Source organism: Neopsephotus bourkii, unplaced genomic scaffold (assembly GCF_033783945.1).
Source record: "Neopsephotus bourkii isolate Nb327-2 ecotype Australia unplaced genomic scaffold, CSIRO-AGI_Nbou_v1 NB_1479, whole genome shotgun sequence".
In the NCBI taxonomy this organism is placed as follows: domain Eukaryota; kingdom Metazoa; phylum Chordata; class Aves; order Psittaciformes; family Psittacidae; genus Neopsephotus; species Neopsephotus bourkii.
The window spans coordinates 468,279-493,412 of record NW_026901955.1 but is presented as its reverse complement, the minus strand read 5'-3'; the positions used below and the strand labels follow the sequence as shown (position 1 = coordinate 493,412).

General features: G+C 58.7%; 3 protein-coding genes across 7 annotated transcripts; 2 read left to right on the top strand and 1 right to left on the bottom strand.

Annotated features, from left to right (window-relative positions):
• Positions 1–395: 395 nt before the first annotated feature.
• CRYBA4 (crystallin beta A4) lies at positions 396–2,645 on the bottom strand. Of its 4 annotated transcripts, XM_061369194.1 has the most exons (6): positions 2,359–2,645; positions 1,633–1,678; positions 1,390–1,508; positions 1,055–1,196; positions 815–957; positions 396–588 (listed from the first exon to the last, which is right to left on the bottom strand). In XM_061369194.1, exons 1-6 carry the CDS (start codon positions 2,469–2,471, stop codon positions 441–443), a joined length of 711 nt encoding a protein of 236 aa, XP_061225178.1. In that variant the 5' UTR covers positions 2,472–2,645; the 3' UTR covers positions 396–440. The 4 variants fall into 4 exon arrangements, with proteins under 4 accessions (XP_061225178.1, XP_061225177.1, XP_061225175.1 ...); XM_061369193.1 differs by having other exon boundaries at positions 1,055–1,508; XM_061369191.1 differs by having other exon boundaries at positions 1,055–1,678.
• Positions 2,646–5,183: 2,538 nt separating this feature from the next.
• Positions 5,184–8,997, top strand: LOC133220815 (beta-crystallin B1). Its single transcript, XM_061369190.1, has 6 exons — positions 5,184–5,421; positions 5,996–6,146; positions 6,680–6,798; positions 8,164–8,296; positions 8,389–8,531; positions 8,674–8,997. The coding sequence occupies exons 1-6, from the start codon at positions 5,300–5,302 to the stop codon at positions 8,852–8,854; spliced, it is 849 nt and encodes a 282-aa protein (XP_061225174.1). The 5' UTR covers positions 5,184–5,299; the 3' UTR covers positions 8,855–8,997.
• A 365-nt stretch (positions 8,998–9,362) lies between these two features.
• On the top strand, positions 9,363–25,060 carry TPST2 (tyrosylprotein sulfotransferase 2). Of its 2 annotated transcripts, XM_061369227.1 has the most exons (7): positions 14,858–15,192; positions 17,003–17,070; positions 20,123–21,029; positions 21,849–22,047; positions 22,953–23,003; positions 23,695–23,743; positions 24,608–25,060. In XM_061369227.1, the coding sequence occupies exons 3-6, from the start codon at positions 20,194–20,196 to the stop codon at positions 23,722–23,724; spliced, it is 1,116 nt and encodes a 371-aa protein (XP_061225211.1). In that variant the 5' UTR covers positions 14,858–15,192; positions 17,003–17,070; positions 20,123–20,193; the 3' UTR covers positions 23,725–23,743; positions 24,608–25,060. The 2 variants fall into 2 exon arrangements, with proteins under 2 accessions (XP_061225210.1, XP_061225211.1); XM_061369226.1 differs by lacking the exons at positions 14,858–15,192; positions 24,608–25,060 and adding an exon at positions 9,363–9,384 and having other exon boundaries at positions 23,695–24,249.
• The last annotated feature ends 74 nt before the right edge of the window (positions 25,061–25,134 follow it).

The following is a 25,134-nucleotide window of genomic DNA, read 5'->3' as shown; positions in this document are numbered from 1 at the left end:
GGCATGGGAGCTGCTGCAAGCTGGTGTGAGTGCAGGGGTGTGCATGGGTGCACCAGGATGGGCTCTGAAGGGACCCTGACAATGTGTGGGTCCAGCAGCCAGGCTGACCACTGTGTGGGGTCAAGCGGGGCCAAGATTGGACCATTGCACCTCACTGCATCTCCAGATGCGAGCTGAGCAGGGGCTTTTCCTGACTGCAGTGGGACATGTGGCTGCCTGTGCTGGCTGCAGGGGCAGAAAAGTATGGTTGTCCCCCCCACCCCAGAACACAGTCCCTGCAGGGCCCCTGCTCTGTCCTCAGGCACAGCATCACACGCCCCTGCACCCCTTCCCCAGTGCAGTGCCTTAGACAACTAAGTCTTTATTGAGTTTTGCCCCTGCTGCCCCATGGTCGACACAGTGCCCAGGGTGTGCGGTTGGTGTCACGATGGCTCCGGTGGTCACTGCTGGACCCTGCGGATGGACTGGACCTGTCCTGTCTGTGCATGGGAGCCCCACTCCCGCACGTGCTTGTACTCGCCGGCATGGCTGTCGCTCTCCAGCAGGTACTGGAAGCCACGATACCCTGGGAACTGCGAGCAGACCCACCTGCGGCAGGCAGAGAGCGGCGGTCAACGCGGGCATGAGGCACCAGAGCATCCCCAGCTCCAGTGTGTGCCATAGAACCTCAGCCTGGTTTGGGTTGGAAGGGACCTTAAAGCTCATCCAGTTCCAACCCCTGCCATGGGCAGGGACACCTTCCACTGGAGCAGCTTGCTCCAAGCCCTCTCCAACACCTTGTTCACTGCCAGGGTGCAAGCTGCTGGGTACTCACGCGCCAGAGCGGACAAAGAAGGAGCCCACGGCGCTGCCATCCCAGCCCAGGGCGGGCAGCGAGGGGCAGTCATCGCTCAGCTCCCCCCGCTTGCCCTGGAAGTTCTCCTCCTCAAAGAGCATGAGCCTGCTGCGCCCGCGGTCCTGGCACCGAGAGGGGCACGGTGTTGGTGCACGAGCCCGGCTGGTGATGGGCTCCAGGACCAGCCCGGCAGTGGGGAGCTGGGACGAGGGCACTCACGGCGCAGGCGATGGGGCGGAAGGAGCACATCCTCTCCACGTGGTAGGCATTGCTGCCACTCCATGCCTCCCAGCACGGGTACTCGCCGCGCTCCAGCACAAACTGCTGCCCCTGGAAGCCACAGTGCTCGAAGCCGGCCCATCTGTGGGGCAGGAGAGAGGTGAGACCCCCACAGCACCCACCACCCTGCTCACACCCAGAGCACCCTGCAGGGATGTGGTCATTGCCCGGAGGAGACAGCCCCATGGCTTGGGGGGCAAAAGACCCTGGAGACCTCCATCCTCCAACCCCTCTCCACCAGACCATGGGGTCCGTCCCCCCCAGTCCCCACTCACGCCCCGCTCTCGATCTTGCAGGAGCGGACGGTGCTGAAGCCGTGCTCCACGGTGCTGTAGCAGTCAGTGGTGAACTCGTGCTTCTTGCCCTGGAAGAAATCCTCATCCCACACCACGATCTGGGGAGGATGGAGGGAGTCAGGGGGCTCCGTGGTGCAGAGGCCCCAGGCAGACACTGCAGCCCCATGCACAGGGGTTCCTGGGGCTCAGGAGGTGTCACCAGTCCTGCTGATGCTCCCGTACCTTCCATAGTCCAGAGGAGCTCCTGCTGTGGTGGGTCATGATGGCTCTGCCAGGGGAATGGGACCGTTAAAGCCTGCCCAGACCCTGCATGCTCTATCACTGCAGCAGTGTGAGCACACTGCCCGTGCCCAGGGACACTCCTGCTTCCTGGGCCGGGACAGGGCAGACTCCTGCTCCCTGCTGCCAGGGATCTGTCCAGGCCGATCCCTGTGCAGTAGATTCCAGTGATCCAGCAGAGCCAGGAGCACTGCAGAGGCTGCTGCAAGTCCATGCTGAGTAGCAGCACCCTGCCATGGCCAGCGATGTCCCCTGGTCCCCCACCACCATTCCTAGTGCAGACACGTATGAGCAGTGCCACAGCCCGTCCCCAGCTGCTTCCCATCTCCTTGTTTCCCATCCTGGCCACAGGACCCAGCCCCGGTTCCCAGATCCTCCCCTATCCATGTGGTGCCTCCAGGCTCCTGTGCTTACCTGTTTGACTCGCTGGTGCCCGGGGGCTGACATGTCCAGCAGCCTTGCTGGGTTTTTATAGCCTGCAGCTAGATCAGAGCCCAGGGGAGCATTATGGAAACCCCTAACTCAGCACATGGCAGGAGGAGGGACCGGGCAGAACAAAGGCGATGCTGCAGCGATGCTGATGAGCTGGGACGCCAGAGCTCCTGCTGCCCTGACCCCATGGACCACAGACTCTGCCCATGCCCTGTCTGGAGGGGGAGGTTTCCTCACCTGCATTGCTGGGAAGCAGGAGGAAAGCTGCATCTCCAGCTCCATCTGCTATGGCAGAGCAGCTCTCTGTGAAAGCAGGGCCAGCTGTTCTGCAGGTTGAGCACAGCAACCATAGAGCATCATAGTAAGCGGGGGCATGGGGCGCAGGAGAGCAAGGGGCAGGTTTGCAAAGGCATGGGGGGGCTGCAATGCAGATCAGGACGTGGGAAGTGCTGCAGCCTCCTCCTGCCTCTGCACAGGGACCTGGGAAAATCCTGCCTCAGCCACGTTTTGGGTACCTAAATACCTTCAAGCTTTGCTCCTGGTGACTGCTCTCAAATCATCCCGGGGTCATGATGGGTGCATGCAGGGCTCCAGGGGCTGGCACTCTGCAGAGGCACCCACAAGCAGGGCAGCAATGGGGCAGCAGTGAAAGGAGGCTCTTGGGCCTGGTGGCAATTCCCATGTTCCCAGGTAGGGCTGTGTTTTGGGACAGTGTTTGCCAAGGATCTGTGGAGTGGCTGAGCTGGAGCATCCTCCTTCCAGCCCCGGCAGCCCCGGCACTGCAAGCTCACATGCAACCACCTGCAGTGGGGCTGTCCCAAACATCTGCACCCCCAGCAAATGTGCGTTAAGCACAGGCTGATTGCTGTGGCCCCAGCTGAACCCAGCTTGGTCATCAGTGCAGAGACTGCAGCTCACTGCACTGTGCTCCAGCACCAGGATGTGGTTGTGTGGAGCCCGGGCTGTGGCTGGTGTCCCTGTGGTGCACGCAGTGATGCAGCAGCAGGAGGTGTGCATGCAGTGATGCAGCAGCAGGAGGTGCGCACGCAGTGATGCAGCAGCAGGAGGTGTGCACGCAGTGATGCAGCAGCAGGAGGTGTGCACGCAGTGATGCAGCAGCAGGAGGTGTGCATGCAGTGATGCAGCAGCAGGAGGTGTGCACGCAGTGATGCAGCAGCAGATGTGCACGCAGTGATGCAGCAGGAGGTGTGCACGCAGTGATGCAGCAGCAACACCAACACACAACACCAACACACAACACCAACACACAGGAGGTGTGCACGCAGTGATGCAGCGCAGGAGGTGTGCACGCAGTGATGCAGCAGCAGGAGGTGTGCACGCAGTGATGCAGCAGCAGGAGGTGTGCACGCAGTGATGCAGCAGCAGGAGGTGTGCACGCAGTGATGCAGCAGCAGGAGGTGTGCACGCAGTGATGCAGCAGCAGGAGGTGTGCACGCAGTGATGCAGCAGCAGGAGGTGTGCACGCAGTGATGCAGCAGCAGATGTGCACGCAGTGATGCAGCAGCAGGAGGTGTGCACGCAGTGATGCAGCAGCAGGAGGTGTGCACGCAGTGATGCAGCAGCAGGAGGTGTGCATGCAGTGATGCAGCAGCAGGAGGTGTGCACGCAGTGATGCAGCAGCAGGAGGTGTGCACGCAGTGATGCAGCAGCAGGAGGTGTGTATGCAGCAGGACTCACCAGGGCAGAACAAACTCCTTGTGCCGGGCAGGAGCCTGTGCCAGTGCCTGTGGGGCTGAGCTGTGTCAGCTCCAGCTGTGCAGTGAGGCTGGGGCAGCTCGTCCCTGGGTTTGAGCTGCACCTCCCGTGTGTCCCCCTCTGCCAGGGTGGGACAGTGCAGGAGGGGACAGCGCAGCGAGGGAACGATGCAGGATGGGATGGTGCAAAGGCTTTCCAAAGCCCAGGGCAGGGATGCTCAGTGGGGAAGGCAGAGATTTTTGTGTCCAGGGGGCTGACAAGGACAGATCCTTGCTGTCAGCCCTTCCACAGCACCATCACAGGGACAATCCCTGGGCTGCCCAGTCCTCACAGGAACAGCCAAAGCAGCACAGGGCAGCTGTGGGAGCAGGGAAATAGGGGCAGCAGCACCCACCGAGGGCACAGCCCCCCAAAACCATGAGGAAAGAAGGGATCAGTGAAAGCTTTTGGTTCGGGATCCTGGACAATGGCTCAGAGGGTGGTTGGCACTTGAGGGGAGTGAAAGATGATGGCAAAACTGAGGGCTCGGAGCTTTCTGGATACGCAGACCTGGGTATTTTGCTGCTGCCAGTGGTGAAGAGGCAGCCTGAGTGCTGGTGCTGATGGAGGCTGCGGGTATTGGAATGGACCAGGGGGAAACAAGCATGTGGGTATTTACCCGATGCACAGGATCACAGCAGAAAACAGGGAGAGCAGCGGCTGGAGGCTCACTGGGAGCTGGGGGAAGGTCCCCCCGAGGAGTCCCCTGATGTGGGGTGCAGGAGATGTGCTCCTGCAGAGACCGTGCTCAGTGTGTCCCCATCCAGACACCCCATGGCCCCTCTGCCACTGAGACAGCACCAAGGCACCCACACCTGCACGGGGTTTGGTACCACACAGTGCAATGATGGCAGAACTGGGGATTGGAGAGAATGAAACGGGCTAAAAACAGCCAATACCCACACCAGGGAACATCCTCCACAGAGAACCCTGCTTTGAGGGATGGGGGTGGTTTGGAAAGTGTCAGCTTCAATTACACATCATTTGGGAAAAAAACCCAAACCAACTCTTGAAGCATCTCAAAGCACTTCAGTTGTGTCCTGACATCTTCAGGGTGGCGCATCGGCCATCTGCGGGTACGGGGTGATGTTCAGAGTGAGAGATTGAGCACTGGGACAGGCACAGTGTGGCTCTCAGAGTGGGCACCACACAGGAACAGGGCCTGGCTGCAGCAGCACCAGAGCTGGGTGCCCATGTGGGTGCAGCAAGCAGGGAGGGTGGCGTGCCAGGCTGCTCCAGAGCTATATATGCCCTGTCAGGGTGGCCACACGTGAGGCACAAAGTGGCAGGGTCAGGTCTTCTGTTGTGCCACGGGCACAAAGGAAAGTGCTGGGTTCAGCGGCTGGGCACGGGGCCGGGGAGAGGCTTCCAGCTCGCCCAGCGCTTTGCAGGATGTGATGACTGGGCGGGCGCGCAGACACTGATGAGCTGGCAGTTCCTTTGTGCGCCCGCCCGGGGTCTGCCCTTGCCAGGCTATAAAGTGGGGGCCTCGCTGCGCCCCAAAACACAGCCCGCTCACTCCAACAAGAACCAGCAGCTGCCCAGGTAAGAGGACACAGTCACCGGGCTGCAGCCGGACCCAAGGCGGGGAGAGGGAAAGGCAGGGGCTCAGCCGTGGCCATTGCCGTGGTCATCACGCCTGGGAGCATCCTGAGCTCAGCATCCCACTGCCCTTCCCTATCTCAGCACCACTGGTGACCCCCACCTGCTACTGGGTGACTATTGGGGGCTCAGCAACCCTGTCCGACCTTCCTACCCCCTGTGTCCCAGCCAGGGTCCCTGATACCCTCTGTTTAGGGTGGTAGCAGTGCCCAGCCTGGCCACTGAGGGCAGGGCCCGGCTGGTCCTGGGCATCCCTGCAGCGGTGGGACCATGCTCAGGGCATGAGGAGAGTGTGGACACTGAGGACGTCCCAACATCCTCCTGGTGAATGCAGGGCCACTGTCTGGGCCTGCAGAAGAACCCCCCAGCAGCTCCTGTCCTTGCCCCAGTTCCCACCCCATTGCTGAGCCTCCCATCCCAATGTGACGGACCCGAGGGCAGGGTGGTGGGTGCCCACATCCATGCTTCCCCTCTAATCTGCTCCTGGCACCTCTGCCTGGTGCCCTCCCTGTCGCAGACTTGAGCCCAACACCGCGATGTCTGAGACCACAAAACCCGCTGCTCCCGGCCAGGCTGCGGAGGAGGAGAAGGCAGCTCCAGCTCCATCCCTCGACCCTGCTCCCATCGCTAACAGCAAGAGCGAGGAGCCCTCCACAGAACCCTTCAGGGTAAGCCCTGCTGCTCCCCACGCGCGGGGGCACGGCTGGGGGTGAGGGGTGGCAGCAGCATCTTTGGGGTGCTAGGGCAGGAGGAGATCTCTGGTGTCCCAGCAGGAAGGATCCTGCTCCGAGAGCAGGAGGGGAGCAGCTTGTGGGGCTGCTGCAGGAGAGATGCTCTGGGTAGCTTTTGACTGGGATGGCGCACTGGGGACCATAGCTTTGGAAATGCTCCGCCCATGTGTAACATTAGGGGTGCCTCTGGTCACCTCCATGCAGGGGCCCAGAGCTGCTCCAGATGCTGGGGAAGGAGGCTATGACAGGGCCAGCATCAAACCACCAGGATGATGCCAGGGCAGCGTGTCACCAAGGCGCTGCAGCAGGGCTGGGGACGAGCAACGCAAGGGCTCTGATGACACTGCAAGTGCCAGGCAGCAAAGGCCATGGGTTGGATGCAGCTCCTGGAGAAGCAGATCCTTCCCAGTGCAGCTGGGGCTGATGCCCTGCCCTGCCTGTCCCCATCCAACCCTTCCCCTCTGCCCCAGATCATCGTCTTCGAGCAGGAGAACTTCCAGGGCAGGCAGATGGAGTTCACCACCGAGTGCATGAACCTGGCGGACCGCGGCTTCGACCGGGTGCGCAGCGTCATCGTCACCTCTGGACCGTGAGTGACCCTGGCCATGGAGGGGACTGTGGCCACGGGGATGCCCTGGGGAGGTGGGGATGTGGGCCTGGAGAGCAGCCCTATGCACAGTGCGATGTGCGGGGGCATTTCCTTCGGGTCTCCTTTGGGGGTGCAGGATGGCATGGGCAGGGGGAGGATGCCAGGACCATTTGCAAAGCAAAGGGCACTAGAGTCAAAGGCAGAGGCCAAGGATAGGCATCCCTTAGATCTGCTACCTCAAACTGACCATGAAATGTGACTGCAGGTTTTAGGGTAGCCGGGGTGAAATGATGCGGGTGCCTTGGACCAGGCTGGTGGCCAGGGCCAGGGAACACTGTGTCCAGCGAGGCAGCACAGCGGTGGCAGGGCAGCGAGTGCGGTGAGGAGGATGCACGGGACACAGCCTGCCCTCACACACTGGGCAAGGTGACACCAAGTCAGTGAATGACACCAAGTAGCACCAGTAACAAGTTCTTTATTGGGAAGTCAAACCATCCAACTTGTCTTGAAACAGAGGGGATGGAGCAGCGGCGAAGGAGCTCAGGTGTGATGGGCAGGCAGCTGCACTCAGTGGGGAAAGGGTGAAAGTCGGGGAACAGAGCACTTGTGTGTCACTGGGGTCCTCAGAGTGTCCTTGAAAATCAGTGGTGAGACTGTGCCCCCAGATTTACTTAGGGAAAGAAAAGCAGACTCAACCAAGCTGAGCCTCAGAAGTCTGTGCTGCCAGTGCCATCCGAGCACAGCTCCTGCTGTTAGGACAATATCTGTTGGTGCCTGCAGAACAGGTACAACCCCGTCCAAGGGGGATGCAGGGCTGTTCTGGTGCCATGGCTTTCGGAGCCCTGTGTTCGTGACCTTCACATCACAGCAGCACCTCCTGGCACTGCTAAAGAGGTGACGTTGCAGAGGAACAAGCCCCTAGCGCCTGCACCGTGGGAACAGCATGAGTGCCAGAGCTGGCTGCGGCTCTGCAGCCAAGCATGGGAGCGTGCCAAGATTGCACAGCCTGGGCAGCACTGGTCTGGGCTCCCTGGGGCAACAGGGAAAGCAAAGTGATAATGCAAGGACCAGTCTGTGGTGACCAGTGTGCAGGGCTCACAGCAGCTTCCTGGGATGAGCAACGGTGGCACCATGGGCATGCTGGTGGCTGCTGCAGGCCTTGCATGTGTGCACCAGTGAGAGCCTGCCTGCTCAGTGCTGCCAGCTCTGCACGTGCCATAAAGGAGGGAGCAGGATGGTGGGACCGGTCCTGACACCCCCAGTCTCTCTGGGTGCTGGGAGCCTGGCTCTGGCACCCCCCAGGCTAAGCAGGAGCAGAGCTGCTGATGCATCTGACCCACAGTCTTGTCCTCCCCATGTCCCCAGATGGGTGGCCTACGAACAGGCCAACATGCGCGGGGAGATGTTCATCCTGGAGAAGGGGGAATACCCTCGCTGGGACACCTGGTCCAGCAGCTACCGGAGCGACTGCTTCATGTCCATGCGCCCCATCAAAATGGTGAGTGGGGCAGGAGCAGAAGCACCCAGCGGGGTCTGGCCAGGATCCGCGCCGCACTGCACGACCCAGCGCCTTCTTCTTGTCTTCCACAGGAGGCTGAGGACCACAAAATCTCCCTGTACGAGTCTGCTGACTTCAAGGGCAACAAGATGGAGATCCAGGAGGACGACGTGCCCAGCCTCTGGGCTTACGGCTTCTGCGACCGTGTGGGCAGCGTGCAGGTGCCCAGTGGAACGTAAGTGGGATCCTGTCAGCCCCCCCCCACTGTGCTCCCGGCTCTGATCCCGAGCACTGGGCTCCCAGGCAGCCTTTGGTGGTGGAGCCATCACCAGGGCGGCAGCGGGGTCTCAGCGCTGCTCCATGTGCTCTCCCCACAGCTGGGTTGGGTACCAGTACCCCGGCTATCGGGGCTACCAGTACCTGTTTGAGACCGGAGACTTCCGACACTGGAACGAGTGGTCGGCCTTCCAGCCGCAGATCCAGTCCATCCGCCGCATCCGGGACATGCAGTGGGACCAGAAGGGCACCTTTGTCACCCCCGATGTGCCCTCCGACTGAGCGGGCCCCGGGCGCCGCCGGGTTCCGGCGCGGCACCTTCCTTCCCTGTCCATGGCTCGGTACCGGGATGTACCTGACCTTGTGAGGCTATTAAAAACCCCAGAAGACTCGAGCTGCCGGGGTCGGTGACACACGGCGGGGGGGGGCGGCACCGCTCCCGGTGGGATGGAGCAGTTTCCCAGGGGATCGGCTCCCAGGCAGGGAGCACACACGGAAAGGGCGTGATGGGGGTCCCGGGAGCGCCGGGATCACGGGGGTGGTGGTGCCGGTGTGCGCGGTGCTGCCGGCGGTCACCACTCAACCCCCCGCGGTCACTGCGCTCCATTGCAGCCCGGCGCCGGGGCCTTGGGCTCCTCTTTCCCGCGCTCCCGCCTCGTTACCGGCCGCGGCTCCGCGCTCCCGAGCGCGCTCCCGGTCGCCGGCGGCGGGGCGCATGCGCGGGGCGCGGGCGGCGCGGGGATCCCGGCCCGCCGTGCGCGTGACGTCGCCGCGTCTCGCGCCGCTCCGGGCCGGCGGCGGCCCCGGTCCCTGTCCCGGTGAGTGGAGCGGAGCGGAGGAAAGGGGGGGGGCACGGCGGGGGACGGCTCGGGCTGCTCCGCCGCTGGCTCCGGGGCCGTGTGCTCCGCCGCTCCCGCCGGGTGCAGGTGACAGGGGCGGCCGGGAGCGGCGCTCGGCAGCGGGCGGTGCGGGCGCGGGGAGCCCGGAGCTCGGTGGGTGCCAAGGTGCGCGGCGCTGGGGGGGGTGGCAGCGGCGAGCGGGGCGCGGTGCGGAGTGCTGGGTGCGGGGTGCTCGGTGCGGGGTTCGTGCCGCTCAGCTCGGGGTGTGTGGAGGGCCGCGCAGGGCGCTTGGTGCTCATCGTGCGGCACAGTGCAGGGTGCTCGGTGCGGTGCAGGATGCGTGCGGTGCAGTGCAGAGCATGGGGAGTATAGCTCAGCGTGCACAGCATGCAGTGCAGGTGCTGGGTGCTCCCTGTACCAGCATTCCCCCCTCACTCCTGCCTTCCGGCGTGCTCTCCTCACCCTCAGTGTCCCCTGCGCCCCTTTGGGAGCCCAGCCCCAGCCCCAGCCCCAGCCCCTGTGTGTTGCCTCACAGGACAGTGGTGCTGGAGCAGGCTCAGGCACATTGCCCATTGGGAGGCACCCACGGGCTGGGACTGTCTGTGCATCCCTCCGGGCCTCCCGGGCAAGTGAGCGCTGGGTGAGCGGCTGCTCCTGTGGGTCTTATTCAGCATCAGCCTCAACTTCTAGCCCAGGTTTGTGCAGCAGCTTCTGCTGGGGTCTGCAACGTGTGTCCCTCGGCGGGGCTCCTGTATGGCCGTGTCAGTGCCTCAGCCCACCCAAAGCACCGATGCTGTCCCTGCCGTGCCCAGGTGCTGCATGGTGGGGATGTGAGATCCATGCTGTGCCTGCAGCACGCTCGAGGACTCATGGCCAGCATCACCATCCCTGCTGGGCTGCAGCCTTCCACGGGAAGGACGTGGTTTGCATCGCGTGAGGCTTTGTCCCGTCCCTTGCTGTGTTTGTTTGCACGTGTGGGCTCTGTCCAGAACACACCTCACAGCTTGAACCCCCCTCATGCATCTTCCCCAAAGCACAGCTGGGCCGTGCTCATGCTCAGGAGCCGAGCGAGGGCGAGTGGAGGGATTGAAGTGATTTGTGCTAACAGGGTTCCAAATTTGACGTTGCTTTTCTGGGAACACCGCAGCGCGCACGTGGGGAGCCTGGTGAGAGCCAGTGCAGGTTCGGATGTGTCCTCGGTGTGGGTTTGTGATGCTGCCCAGCTGCAGCCCGTGCGTGTGGCACCCGGTGGGAGCAGATGGGCTGTGCTGCCTGCAGGGTGCTGTTGGTGTGGGGGGCACTGAGCCTCCTGTGCTCTGTGGCTCAGTTATGTGCCTGTGCGGGTGTTTGGGCAGCGCTGTTCCATAGGGAAGCAGTGGCTGGCTGCTCTGGAACATGGAGCATCACTCCTGGGCCCAGCCATGAGAGCCAGGTCCATCCGTCAATATCTGATGGCATGTCAGCCAAGCCAGGGCAGCCACCACTGTGCTGCATCCAGCCTGAGGCCCTTTGCTCAGGGTGAGCAGCACCATGTCCTGCAGCCATGGCTGAGCCATGCAGGTCCTTCCCACCTCACCTGGAGCCAGTGCTGCAGGGGGATACGGGTGGAATCTCACCCTCCGCACTGGTGGGATGTCCCAGGCTGGGGTGCAGAGGCAGGAGCTGCCGTGGGGTCTCTCCAGGATGCGGTTCACTAGGATAGTGCCACTGCCTCCTCTGCCTGGAGGTTTTACAAATGGTATTGGCAAATTCCGTGCTATTTTAAGAAGATCCTTCCAAAAGCAGTTTGTGTTGCAGATGGGCTGAGCTGAGCCTCGGAGGGATGTGCGGGATGGCTGGAACGCCGTGAAATGCAGCGACTCTTGGGGATGTTTTGGAGAGAGAAAACAACCACTTGGCCGTTGGTCTTATTTGTGCCGCACAGAAGCATCTCCTGGTGAATTTGTGAAGCATTAGGAAGCCTCAGCAGAGCACGTTCCACTTTGGATTTCACAGCCCTCTGAGTGTAGGCAGCAAGTGTGAGGCTGTGTTGTCATCTGCCTGCTTTGTTTTGTACCATTTTGAAGCCTTTTGTCAGTGCAGTTCTCCCAAACCCTTGTCTGCCTCCACGTGACAAGGACTCCTGTCTAATGGTGAATGAAGCTTCTTTTTCCTCTCTTCCATCCCCATCCTTCTGCACTGGTCTCACCGTGCGGGTGCAGGCAGGAGCATGGCTGCAGCACTGCCCATGGGTGCCATGCAGCATGCAGGAGATCCCACCAGGAGCAGATCCTTGCAGGGTCTGCAGATGAGAGCCAGCACCCGCAGCAGAGCTTGCTCAATGCATGGTGCTCGGAAGTGAAGCAAGTGGTTGGTTCCATCGTGCATTCCCTGCTGAGTGAGCCCAAATGCAGATGGGGAATCCACACCCGAGGCACTGCTCCATGGAGGACTGACTGCTGGGTTTCTGGCTCCGGGGCTGCTGCAGTGGGGCAGCGGGAAGCAGCTGGGGTTTTCCAGTGCTCTCGTTCCTGCTCCGTGCTGGGTCCTGCGGCAGAGCAAGGGCTGCATGCAGAGGCAGCCCTCGGTGGCCCAGCGCTTGCAGATGTAAACGGCAGCAGAGCCGGCAGCGGGGCTCTGCAGACAGGAACTGAGCCGTGAAGCACTCGGATGTGCTGTGCAGGGTAATCTGTGTTACAGAGCAGCGCGTCTCGGAAGGACCTGGTTCCTGTTCTGCCATCCATGGCTTCCCCAGGGCTTGCGTGTCCCCGCTGGGGCTGTGCCCGCACGTGGGCTTTGCACCATATCGAGCAGGAAGCCACGTATCCACTGTTGTTGAAGTTGGTGCTGGGCAGCACTCTGTGCCCTCCCCAAAATGACTGGCTTTGGGAAAACACCAAGTGCCTGCTCTTGTGGCAGCTGATGTGCTGAGCCGTGGTGGAGATCCTGAGGCTGGTCCATGCTCAGGGCCATGTACCCACCACACTAGGAGCCATGGGAGCAGGGATGTCGGCAGTGGAGCTGCACGAGGGCATGAAGCCATCCACGTCACCCTCTCCTCAGGCTGTGCCTGCAGCTCTGGGGATGGCTGGTGCTGCTGCATGGGGAAATAAAATACTTTGATTTTGTTTCTTAAGCAAATTTGAGGTTTTGGGGTTTCTCTTGCAGAAACAATCTTTTATTTGCAAATCCCGGCTTTGTGCGTGCAAGAATGGAGCTTGTTGAGGCTCAGGGTTTGGCGTGTGGATTGGGAAAATATTGCTTTTGAAGATAACTTGGGGATTTTTGTAGCAGTTCCTCTTCTCTTTCTCCCTGTTGCTTGTTGGCCTCTGACCACCCACATTCACACGGGGAATCTTTGTTTGCTTTTGAGAGGGAAGAGTTGTCTCTGCACTGAGCGTGGTGAATGAACCCGGAGGCTGCGGGCGCCTTCATCCCCAGAGGCAGCGATGCAGAGTAATTAACAAGAGCTGAAGCTGTGAGTTGGAGCTGTGGGCTGATGAAAAGGCTGAGGTGACCCTAAAGCACTGAGCTTCTGTCCCCTATGGGATAGTGGAGACTGCACCGATCCCCCTCCATCACTGGGGTCACAGACACCCCTCCAGCTCTGGTACCCATCCCTTGGGGTACAGAGCAGTGTGGGGGGATTCTCCCTTCCCTGCCTGTATCCCCTCACCCTGCTGCACCTCCCAACCCTGCTCCTTGATCCAGGGGGATACACGATGCGCCCCTTCCCTCCTGGCTTTACCAGAGCTTTGCAGCATGCGGTGGGTACAGTGGGTGCCTCCATCACCGTCTCCTGCCAGCAGCTTTCGCTTCAGGCGTTTCATAATTAGTAAGCCAGTTTGAGACAAAAGCAGTTGCCCTGCAGAGAGGTTGGCATTGGAAATGCTGTGGTTTCCATCGCCGGACGATAAAATGCCATTGCTGTGCTTGGAATGAGAGGGGGGTGGAGAAGATGCTGTAAATTGGTGGGATTTTTATTGTTTCAGGAATACTGTAGCATTAAGCAGGATAATAAAATGTTTTTCTAATCATAACAGCCCCGAGGCAATAAACAAACAGGAGATTTGTGCTGTGAAATGTCTGTTGATGTGATTTAGAGCCGTTAAAGCGAGCTGGCGCGCTGTGTGTGTGCCCCTGGCCAGCTCTCCTGGGGTGCTGCAATGGGAACACGCTGTGTGGCTCAGGGATTCCACCTCAGCCTTGCCTGAAAGCTGGTGTTTGAAGCTGCAGTCCTCAGGGCATCAGATTCTACTGGTTGGTTTCTGTAGGTACTCAGCAGAAAGAACAAATTCCACATATCCCTCCATTGTGCTTTGGGAGAAAAATGGTCTTTAGTGGAAGACCCTCACCAGTGGCCTCTGGGCTGCAGGAATCACAGAATCCCAGCCTGGTTTGTGTTGGAAGCGACCTTAAAGCTCCTCCAGCTCCAACCCCTACCACGGGCAGGGACCCCTTCCACTGGAGCAGCTTGCTCCAAGCTCCTGTGTCCTATCTGGCCTTGAGCACTGCCAGGGATGCGGCAGCCACAGCTTCTCTGGGCAGCGTGTTCCAGTGTCTCGCCACCCTTGGAATCACCGGGATTTGTGGCCTGCAGTTTAGCTTTATCAAAGCTGGAGCATCTTTAGCTTTCAGAAGCAGAAGCTGTTCTGCTCTCGATGTTGCTGTTCTCACCCCTTGGTGAGCTGAGAGCAGCTTCTTCCTTCGAAGCGCTGTAGGTGCCATCCAGCAGCCAATCTCACACACGCAGGAGTGGGCTCTTCTCAGCCTCGGGCTGTCACTCACTTGCAGCAGGGGTTTGCACTGAGCTCCTGAGCACTGCAGCATCACTTGGGGTGGCAGCAAACCATGGGGTGGGTCGGACCCTGCTCCTGCAGGATGATCCCGCTGGGATCCATCCTTATGCTGGGGATGAGCAAGGAGCTGTGGGTTGTGCACCAGGGCTGGTGTCACGCTGGGGTGAACCTCAGCCATGGGCACACAGCAGCAAGCAGAAATCGGTGTTTGTGCTGTGCTCGCTGCTTCCCAGGATGCTCATCCGTTTCCTGGTGAGTGTTTTAACATGTGTTGGTCTGCTTTTGCTCCAGCTGCTCTGAGACTGAGATGCAGAAACACCCCGAGTGTCTGTGTACCAGCAGCTATTCCCTTCCTGCCCCTCGGGCCCTGCCAGCTCTTCCTGGTTTTCCTCCCTGAGGGCTCATTTGACCCCTCTCCAGTTTGCCCCTGCCTCCTCGGGACATGGGCAGCTCCATCCTGCTTAGAGGCATTGGAGCTTTGAAAGGTACATTAGAAGATGCCACTGGGAGAGGCCAGGAGGAGCGCGGCTGCTGCCCTTGGAGGTGACAGTGCTTCTGGGCACCCTCAGGCGAGCTCTGTTCATTGTGTGGATGAGCTGGAGACCATCACTTGAGTCATTGGATTTTGCTGATTTCAGAGATGTGAGTGTAGATCTGTTGGGTTATTTCTTGCTGACCACAGCTTCTGCTGCTGTCCCACCACAGAGACATCTGCAGTTCCTCGAGCTTTTATGAAGCACCAATGATTTGAGCTCAAGTTTTCCAGGCCACTCCTACGTCTTCTGGGGAAGTTGCAGTTAACAGCAGTCATTTCTGGGAAGGGTTTAATGAAAAAGGCTTTTTATTTGATCATCTGGAGCTTCGTGTGGAAACCGGTTTTCTTGGTTGTTTGTGACACTTCGTTGCTCAAACATAACAGACTTGAGATGTTGCTTCATCCCTGCAGATGATCCCTGGCTCCACTGACATGGGGCTGCTCCCAGCACTGATTGCACAGCCGCAGGTGAAGGAGGAGGTGAAGCTGCAGTGGGTTTGTGCTGGCTGCTAGTGGCCACGGAGCTACAGGCAATGGTGCACTGCAGGCAATGGCACACTGCAGTCGACGGTGCACTGCACACTGCAGGTGATGGCACGCTGCAGGCGATGGCGCACTGCACACTGCAGGCAGTGGCACACTGCAGGTGATGGCACACTGCAGGCGATGGCGCACTGCACACTGCAGGCAGTGGCACACTGCAGGTGATGGCACATTGCAATCGATGGCACACTGCAGTCAATGGCACATTGCAGTCAATGGCACACTGTGGTCAATAGCACACTGCACACTGCAGGTGATGGCACACTGCGGTCAATAGCACACTGCAGGTGATGGCACACTGCAGTCAGTAGCACACTGCACACTGCAGATGATGACACACTGTGGTCGGTAGCACACTGCACACTGCAGGTGATGGCACACTGCGGTCCATAGCACACTGCACACTGCAGTCGATGGCGCACTGTGGTCAATAGCACACTGCACACTGCAGTTGATGGCACACTGCACAGCCAGGCAGGAAGTCTGCAAGCGTGTGTTTGTGTGTGTGCATGGGGGAGAGCTGGAGCTGTTTCCGGAGCAGCGTGTCCGGGGCTGGGCTGTGAAACCGCCTCACCTCCATGCACCAGATCACTGCAGTGCTGGTGGAGTGCATCCAGGGATGCAGCTGCTGCTCTGCAGACTGCAGCCTTGTTTGGGACTGGAGTCCCGTGGCTGATGGAGGCCAGGATGGTGTCGAGCAGGAAGCCTTGCAGGGAAGGAGGGTGATGCGTGCACTGTGGATAAGCTCCGGTGAAGCCTGTGCTGGGTGGAGTTTCCCTCTGGTTTCCAGTTAGTGCTGAAGTGGCCTTGTGGTGTTCAGTGGCAGCCGGGCAGGGGAGGAGGAGACTTGGGTGTCTGGAATAACAATTAGTGTCCGTGCTTGAAATGTTCTAAAAACAACCTCCAAGGCCGGGACGCTGTCGTGCATCCAGGGGGAGCTGGCTGTGGGAAGAGCCCAGCCCCATGACAAGCCTGTGGTCCCATGCACACACTGGGAGCAGGGTGCCAACCCTCCTGCTTCATCCCAGCATGGGTGCAGTCCCTGTGGGTGCAGACATCGTATCCTTGTGTTCCGTGCTGCAGGGATCTGCAGCGGGTGGTGAGGCTGGAGAGAGCTCTGCTCCTTGGGCTGGAGCCAGGGAGGTCCTGGCAGCTCCGAGTGCTGAGGTTGGCATCCCTGTGACCTGCTGTTCCTGGAGAGTCCTCTGGGCCCCATCTCCTCTTGCTGTCACTGCTCTGGGGCTCTGTTCATAGTCTGACTTCTGCCCAGTTCTAGCACTCGTTCCAAAGCTGCAGCAGGCGAGGCTGGAGCTGCTTCCTCTGGGACCGGCTCTTGCGCCGGTCACTTGTATATGATGGAAATGTGCCATGTCCGGACTGTTGTCCCCAGGGCTTTGAACATCCCAGATGCTCCTGCTGTCCTGAGGCTGCTCCCTTCCAGGAGGCTTCACTTCCTAAAGGAGCAGCCGCTTTCCCACTTCCCTCCATGTCATCTTTTGCCTTAACCCTCTGAATGCTGCCGCGGTGAAGCAGTGCCAATGCCAAGCTGAAGGCATGCCTGTGCTGTGTCTGGGTCCCAGCACCGACCATGAGCTGGGATCACTGGGATCACCCTTTCCCCTGCGCTCAGAGCGGCTGTGGGCACGAAGGGAAGGTGCTGGGCAGGAGAACATCACCCATCAGCGCACACAGATGTGTGTGATAAATCAACATTGTGCCTTTTCTTCCCCATTAGGTGTTTCTGTGGCCACCGGTGTTTCAGCATGAAGCTTGGCTAGAGCAAAATGGACTTACTGGGGAGAGGTAAGTGTGTTTGGATGGTCCATCCCAGAGCAGCTGGTTCCCTTGTGGTGCTGGTTGTGGGAATATTTCATACATCTGCCACCCCACTACTGCTGCCCTGTTAATATTGCATTGCCTTTGCAATATTGTATTGCCTTTGTTAATATTGTATTGCCTTTGCAAGCTGACAAGCCAGGGTTGAAGCCGTGTTTGTACTCATGTCCCATCCACATGTGAAATGAGGAAGACTTTGTGCCTGTCAGATCTCTTGTGCGCTCGTTTGTCACTGCTCTGCTTCCACTTCCCCACCGGCTCCATTTTCCCCATGCTCCCTGCTCCCATACCTGCCTTTCCCTGCTGCACTCAGGGCCTCAGTTAGCTGCTGTGCGGTGATTTCTGCTCCCCATCACCAGCTGCACTGGTTTCCCTGCCATGATGAAGCCCCGAGAGCTCTCTAATTCCTGCAGGAGTGGAGGGCTCTCAGATGCAGCCGGGGCATCTGAAGGACCACAATGTCATCTGATCAGACAGCTGAGCCACCTCATTGTGCTGTGCTGTTTTCCACCAGAAATCTGCTGTGGAGGCAATTGGTCATCCCTCTCCTCACAGACTAACGGGACCCATAAATTCTGGGGAATTCTTAGTGGGGAATTGCACAAAAGGGTTGGAAATAATTGGGATTGTTGGTGGTTGCTCCGCAGGCTGTGCTGAGCACTCTTATGGACACACACGTGGATGCTTGTTCAGCCTGTTCAGGTAGACCTGCGTGATCCCACTTGGGGGTTTTGATTTGCTTCAGCCATCCCAGTGCCCATGGCTGCTGTGCTGCAGGCAGAGCAGGGCTGTTGTGCAGCAGGAGCAGTGTGTGCTGCAGCAATGGGGAGAAGCTGGAGCAGGGCAGGAGGGTGAAGCTCTGCTCCCCAGCGTCAGCAGCATCCTCTTTGCCTTCCTGCTGTTTAACAGCAGAGCCAGAGCTTCTCATCCATGCTGTTGGCATGGCCAGTCCATGGAGGGAGCTGTGGCTCCCCAGTGGGCAGGATGATCCCCAGGGACTCATTGCTTTGTGCTGGTAGGCACAGAGCTGGTACCACCGGCTCCCATCCAGCGTCCTGCCTCACACAGCAAAATGAGTGGGTCCCTTTGTTCCCCCCCGTGGCTGCTGGGAGCATCTTGGTGGGAAAGGCTCCCTGGAAGTGTGCAGAGAACAGAGCACTTCTGTGCTCCCAGCCTCCCTTTTGAACTGCAGAGCTTCCCTGCGAGGCAGCCTGGCTTGGGCTGCTTGACTGTAACTGTTCCAGTTGGCCTTAAATCCTGACTGCCCCTGCTACATGGACTGGAATGGGTCTTGGGCATTGGAATGGGTCTTGCAGCATTTGCAGTTGTTTTTAGGGGGAAGGTTTCAGTAAACTTCCATGACTGAAACAGATGAAGACTGGGGAGGAGCAGAGCAGTGCTTGTCTTTTGACTGGTCTGACTCTGTGCTTGGTGCTGCCAGGATGCCAGAGCTGTTGTTGTTCCCTCTGATTTACATCTAAACAAATCACAGAATCCCATCCTGGTTTGGGTTGGAAGGGACCTTAAAGCCCATCCAGTTCCAACCCCTGCCACAGGCAGGGACACCTTCCACTAGAGCAGCTTGCTCCAAGCCCTGTCCAACCTGACCAGCATGGACCAGATGGACCAGCACTTGACATTTTGACTTTTGTGTTGTATATGGGCATGTGCTTGAGACTGTTTAACCTCGGTATGTCACCCAAGCAATCAGCATCCTGTTTAACAGGATGTTCACAGAGCTGCTAAGGAGCCACAGAAATCACTTTGGTGATGCTGTTCCTTTGCTGCTGGGACAGGAAAACACGTACCTGAGTGGACAGAGGCCTATTACCTGAGTCATGGTGATGGATGGTATGAGCAGAAGTGGATAACACAGAGCAGGTGATGGTGGGGAGCTGGCGTTCTCCCACTCTGGATAGATGGAGCAGGATGTCAGGGCTGGAAGGGGACGGAGCGAGTCCTGGGGCACCTGCATGGTTCTGTGCTGCCTGTGCTGGCAGGTAGGGCTGGGGCAGGGAGGCTGCTGGCTCTCCTGCCTGCTCCATGCCCCAAAGGGCCATCACCCCATCTGCTTCTAAATGTGCTCTTTCATGGAGGGAGTTGAGCGGAGGAGAAGCCGCTTTTGAAGCTGTTTTTGGCCTGTCAGCAAAAGAAAGGGCACGGACACCCCGTTCCTGGGCTCCGCTCAGCGCCCGCCCCGGCCACAGGAGCACAAAGAGCTTGAAATCCATGGGGAGCCCAGGGCAGCATTGCAAAACCTGCGGCACAGGCGGAGCGGGGGGCGGGCGGGAAGCGGTGCCAGCACTGGCGGGGGCCTGGGGCAGGCAGCGGGGCAGCGGCTTGAGGAGCTGTGGCTTCCCGTGCGCAGCCCAGCGAGGCACAGAACAAAGGCTCTCGGTGCCAGATGAGGTCTTCCAGGGCTCTGTGTAAGGTCAGTCTCTGCGGAAGGGCGCTCAGCGCTGGCTCCGTGTCGTGCTCACGTGGTTTAGTTTCTCGCAGTGTTTCGTCCGAACGGGTGACTGCTTCTGACTCAGACACTTGAAACTTGCATGAGGTGCTCTTGGTTTTCTCTTATTTTGTCTTTCCGCTCCCCTGTGAGAGCACACTGAAACTGAAGAAAGCAGAGGGAGGAGGGAGATGCTGAGAGAAGTGAGAAGATGGTGCTGAGCCTGGCTTGGGAAGGCAGGATTGCTGCAGGGAGGGTTGGGGCTTCATCTAGGATGGAACGGGTTCTCTGTAAAGAGTTCTTTTGAGGACTGACTGGCTGCATGGCCCCTCCATGGTTTTGCTGCAGCAGCAAACCCGTGTTTCTGGGTGTGCAGACTGTCCAGAAATAATCTCTTTGGGTGTGCTCCGAGACAGACTTTAATTACTCCTTCAGAAGCCACCTGGCCTGGAAGCTGCTGATAAGTGGAAGAGGTGATGAAAGCCTGGGATGGTGTCAGCGTCCCTGGATGCTGAGGTGCCATAGGGGCTGGGCTGAGATCCTGCTCCTCTGACCACACTGTTTCTCTTACAGGTGCCTGCTGGGATGAACACTTGCTAGCTGAGAGCTGAAGCGTGGTCACCAGCCTGTGCAAGCAGAAGAGGATGCGGGTCACCATGAGGAGGGTGCTGCTGGTGGTGGGCTCGGTGGTCGCCCTGATGGTGACTCTGCACCTCGGCCAGCAGGTCCTGGAGTGCCAGCAGGTCCTGAGCGAGCGGAGGCACAGGCTGATGAGACCGGAGAGTGAGGAGCTGGTCATGATGGGCTCCAACCACGTCGAGTACCGGTACAGCAAGGAGATGCCGCTGATATTCATCGGTGGGGTCCCGCGCAGCGGCACCACGCTGATGAGGGCCATGCTGGACGCGCACCCCGAGGTGCGCTGCGGCGAGGAGACCCGCATCATCCCGCGTGTGCTGGCCATGCGGCAGGCGTGGTCCAAGTCGGGGAGGGAGAAGATGCGCTTGGATGAGGCGGGGGTGACGGACCAGGTCCTGGACGCTGCTATGCAGGCCTTCATCCTGGAGGTGATCGCCAAGCACGGCGAGCCGGCGCGGTATCTGTGCAACAAGGACCCCTTCACGCTGAAGTCCTCTGTGTACCTGTCCAGGCTGTTCCCCAATTCCAAGTTCCTCCTGATGGTTCGAGACGGGCGCGCTTCCGTCCACTCCATGATCACACGGAAGGTGACCATCGCGGGCTTCGACCTCAACAGCTACCGGGACTGCCTGACCAAGTGGAACAAAGCCATTGAGGTGATGTACTCGCAGTGCCTGGAGATCGGGCGCTCCCGCTGCCTGCCCGTCTACTACGAGCAGCTGGTGCTGCACCCCGAGCAGTCCATGCACGCCATCATGAAGTTCCTGGACATCTCCTGGAGCGACACGGTGCTGCACCACGAGGAGCTCATCGGGAAGCCCGGTGGGGTGTCACTGTCCAAGTGGGTGTCTCGGCTCCTGCCTCAGCTTTTCAAGCAGCGTTTTCTTACACAGAGCAGGTTAAGGCTAAAACTGAGGGCAAAGGGGCTTTGCTTGTGTTTGGGCATGGTTCCCAGGGGCAGAAGTGGCAGCACATCTGGTTTTACTGCACAAGGTTTTGTGTTCCTGAGGAAGGGGGTTTAGTGCTAACAGAGCAGCTTTCAGGAGCAGGCGACCATTTTATTAATCCAGCTTGGCAGCACAGAGTTTTTAGGCTCTAATTTGACAGGAACTGCTTGTTCTGAAACACGAACTCTTTAATGCCTCTTTTCTCCACCCTTCCACAAATACCTTCTTAGAGCAATTAGTTTTGCTGCTTATGAAGAGCTTTCAGGGGTGAGCAGCAGAGCTTGCCAGCTTTGGTGCTGGTGTTGCAGGGTAAAAGCAATACCTGCTCTGCAGAGGCACAGCCCAGCACTCCCTCCTTGCTTTGGCTGTTGATGTCTTGTGCTCCTCAGGCCCTGCTCATTCATCTCTGCCACCTCCTCCTGGGCTGCTTGGGTGTAGTTTGATGCTGTGGGGTTCTGTGTTCACCGTTGGGATCTTGTGCTCCTTATTCTCCCTCCTTGCTCCCCCAGAGCACCGGCTGGCTCAAGGTGCTTGTCTTCTGCTGCGTTCTGCTCCTCTTTCACACCCCAATCCCAGTGTGGGATGACCCCCATACAGGGGACCCAGGCTGTGGGGCACTGGTGAACTCAGCCAAGGGCTGTTGTGTCTGATCCCAGCCTGTGTGTGAAATCCAACCTTAGCGTCTTGTTTTATTCCTTTACTGTTTCCCCCAGGATAGAGCGATCAACAGACCAGGTCATCAAGCCGGTGAACATGGAGGCCTTATCCAAGTGGATCGGGCACATCCCGGGGGATGTGCTGCAGGACATGGCCCACATCGCACCCATGCTGGCCAGGCTCGGCTACGACCCCTATGCCAACCCCCCCAACTACGGCCACCCCGACCCCTTGGTTGTCAACAACACGCACAGAGTGAGTGTCGGGGGGCTGTGCACACCGGGGCCCTCTGGAGCCAAAGGGGCTGCTGAGCTGTCAGGAAAGAGCAGGGAAGAAGCAGCTTCTTCATGCGGGAACACAGGCACACAGTTCAATGGGATGATGTTGAAACGGCTGCAGTCTGACGCGGCTCCGGCTGCTGCTGCTCCCTGGGCTGTGGTGTTGGGGGTGGTTTCTTCTGTTGTGGCCGATACTGACCTCTGTCCCTCCCTGCTGCAGCCCCGCTCCAGCCCAGGCCGGGAGTTGCCGTCTGGATGATGTTATCGGGGTGCAGCTGCAGGCTGTGCTGTGGCCCACAGCTCACCAGCCACTCCCTGCTCCCGGGAGGAGGGCGAGTGGAGGCTCGTGAAGCATCTGGGCAAAAGCAGCCGTTTTTTTGTGAGGATTGACTCCTGGTCCTGGAGCAGAGCTGGAAGGAAGAGGCTGCAGAGCCACAGGCAGCAGGAACGGAGCACAGGGAGTTTCTAGTGCTTTGGGGTGGACCAGGTTCCTCCCCGAGGCTGGAATTGGCAGCCCCATGACAGTGCTTGTAATTGGGGTGAGCTCTTTGGGTCACTGACAGGGACCGTTCAGTACTTCTCAGGGTGAATTTGGAGAACTGGCACAATGGTAAAGACCAAAATACTCTCCTGCTCGAGGCTAAGGGAGGAAGCAGAGAATTGCTTGTGTCAGTTCCCTTGCCCAGCAGGATGCTGCTCCCTGTCTTTGCTCACAGTCAGGACAGGGGAAACCTTTTGCCCCCGTGCAGGACAAACACCCATCAGGGTACTTCAGCAGGTTCAGGTCCATTGGGACATGGGACACAGTTCATGAGGTGCACTTGCTGATGCTAGTAGAGCCACTATCCCAGGAGGGTCACTCCAATGTTCTCTTTTCCATAGGTTTTAAAGGGGGATTATAAAACGCCAGCCAATCTGAAAGGTCATCCGCAGGTAAGAGCATCTCCTGTCCCTTGGAGGTTTGGTTAATCCTGTGGGCCTGGTCCCTTGCTCCCTCTTATGGGTATTTGCGGGCTCGCAGCAGCCGCGGGCAGTGTTCCTGCACTTCCCTCAATCCATGTGGATGATGGGGCTGTCCTTGCTGCTCTCACCCTCCGTGCTTTGGCTGTTGATGTCCTGTATGTCTTGTGCTCCTCAGGCCCTGCTCATTCATCTCTGCCACCTCCTCCTGGGCTGCTCGTGTGTGGTTTGATGCTGTGGGGTTCTGTGTTCACCCGTCGGGATCTTGTGCTCCTCATTCTCTTTAAGACACTTTTATACCTTGCCCTTTGTTCCACAACTCTTATTGTTGCTGTGGGTCGTGCCTGCCACGGGGAGGGGTGGCTTGTCTGATTTACAGGTTATAGGTAGGTCTTATACTGGGTGATGGTGTTCAGGTGTCAAATACACACTATGGGGCTCCCTACGGAGAGAGCAGTGCTTGAAGACAGCTAATAACCACTGTGTAGTGCAGAGCAGTCCAGCAGTGGGGACAGCAGTAAAGGGAGAGGCTGCTGCTTGCCTGCCCTCCTGCTGCTTTCTGGGCCCTGAACATTCCTTATCTTCCTGCTGGGAATGCAGTGGGGATGGGTTGAGGTGCAGCCGGTGGCTAAAAGCTGACCCCTGTGTTTCCGGGCTGTTGCAGGTGACTCAGAACACATCATCCTCTCACTAAGGACATTAATGATTTCCAGGTAAGACCCTGTGCTTCAGTTTGGGATGGGGTGAACTCCTGTGGTCCTGCTTGTGCGATTCCTGTGCTATGGATTAGCCAGGCTGCTCCAGGCACACGCATTCCACCCGCAATCTCCTTCACGCTGGCTTTAGCTCCTCAGAACAATGCTGCTAAGGGAGGTTCTTTGTCAGAAAGCCTTTTCCCGAGCGCTGGAAACGGGATTACTTCAGCAAAGGCACAGTCAGCCGCTTGGGAGAGTCATTCCTGGGTGTCCCCGTGGGGAGCCTTGACACAGCATGCGGAAAGGCAGAACTGAGCCGAGCCGCTCCCCGGCTGCCTTCTGGGACGTGCCATGAGCCTGTGGAAGGGGAGCTAAAAGCAGCCGCATGTGCTGTCGGCTTGGAAACCGAAGCAGCCAGCCCGGGGTTGTGCTGCAGATGCGGCCATTGATGCGTTGGATGATTTTCCATCTCCCTTGCAGCAAACTCCTGTGCTGAAACATGAGATCTCTCTTCTCTTTGTGGCAGTGCTCAAGGCCAGGTTGGACACAGGGGCTTGGAGCAAGCTGCTCCAGTGGAAGGTGTCCTCTGCCTGTGGCACAGTTGGAGCTGGATGAGCTTTAAGGTCCCTTCCAACCCAAACCATTCCATGGTTCTTATTAAAAAGGACCCTTAAAAACTAGTTTCTATGTAAAAGCAATGTATTGTGCTAAAAAACAAGATCAGAAGCATTGAGTGAGAGTAGGAGCTGGGTACCCATCATCCAGGTGCTGGGACATGGTTTATTTCTTGTCATTTTCTGTATCATGCATGGCTGCTTTAAAACCCTTCATTGGCACCCGTGAGTGGATCCTGCTCCTGAGGCTGCTGTTTCTCTCTTCCAGAATGCTGCAAATGGCCTTTTGTTGCCCAACAAAGAAGAGTTTGCGATGGCACCAGTGGAAATCGGATATCCAAGCATATTGCTTGCTAATACTATTGCCAAAATGACTGCTCTATGGGAACGTGTTTGCATTTATTTGCAAAGCCCGAGCGTTCTGCACGTCAGGCCCCGGGATGCACAGGGATGCGCATCGGGAAGGGTCTGTTTGCCGTGCCCGGAGGACTCGTGTAGCCACACTTGGTGTCTGTACTGTGTTCTCTGCTCGTGGGTCTGTGATGGCACTGGAGCCCCCCATGGAGCCTTTGGGTGCCCTCATGGAGCCTTTGTCGTGCGAGTGCCCCCCCAGCCCTTCACTGTCCCTTACAGAGGCTATTGCAGAGTTAATATATGAGCCCATCCCCGCCTCCTTGCCCCGTTGTCCACCATTAAAGTGTTGTTTAATAATGGTTTTGTAGTACCGTTGTTCCCCGAGCTCTGCGCTCCCACTCGGCATCACACACACCTCCTATCCACTGGGGGGCGCCTGCC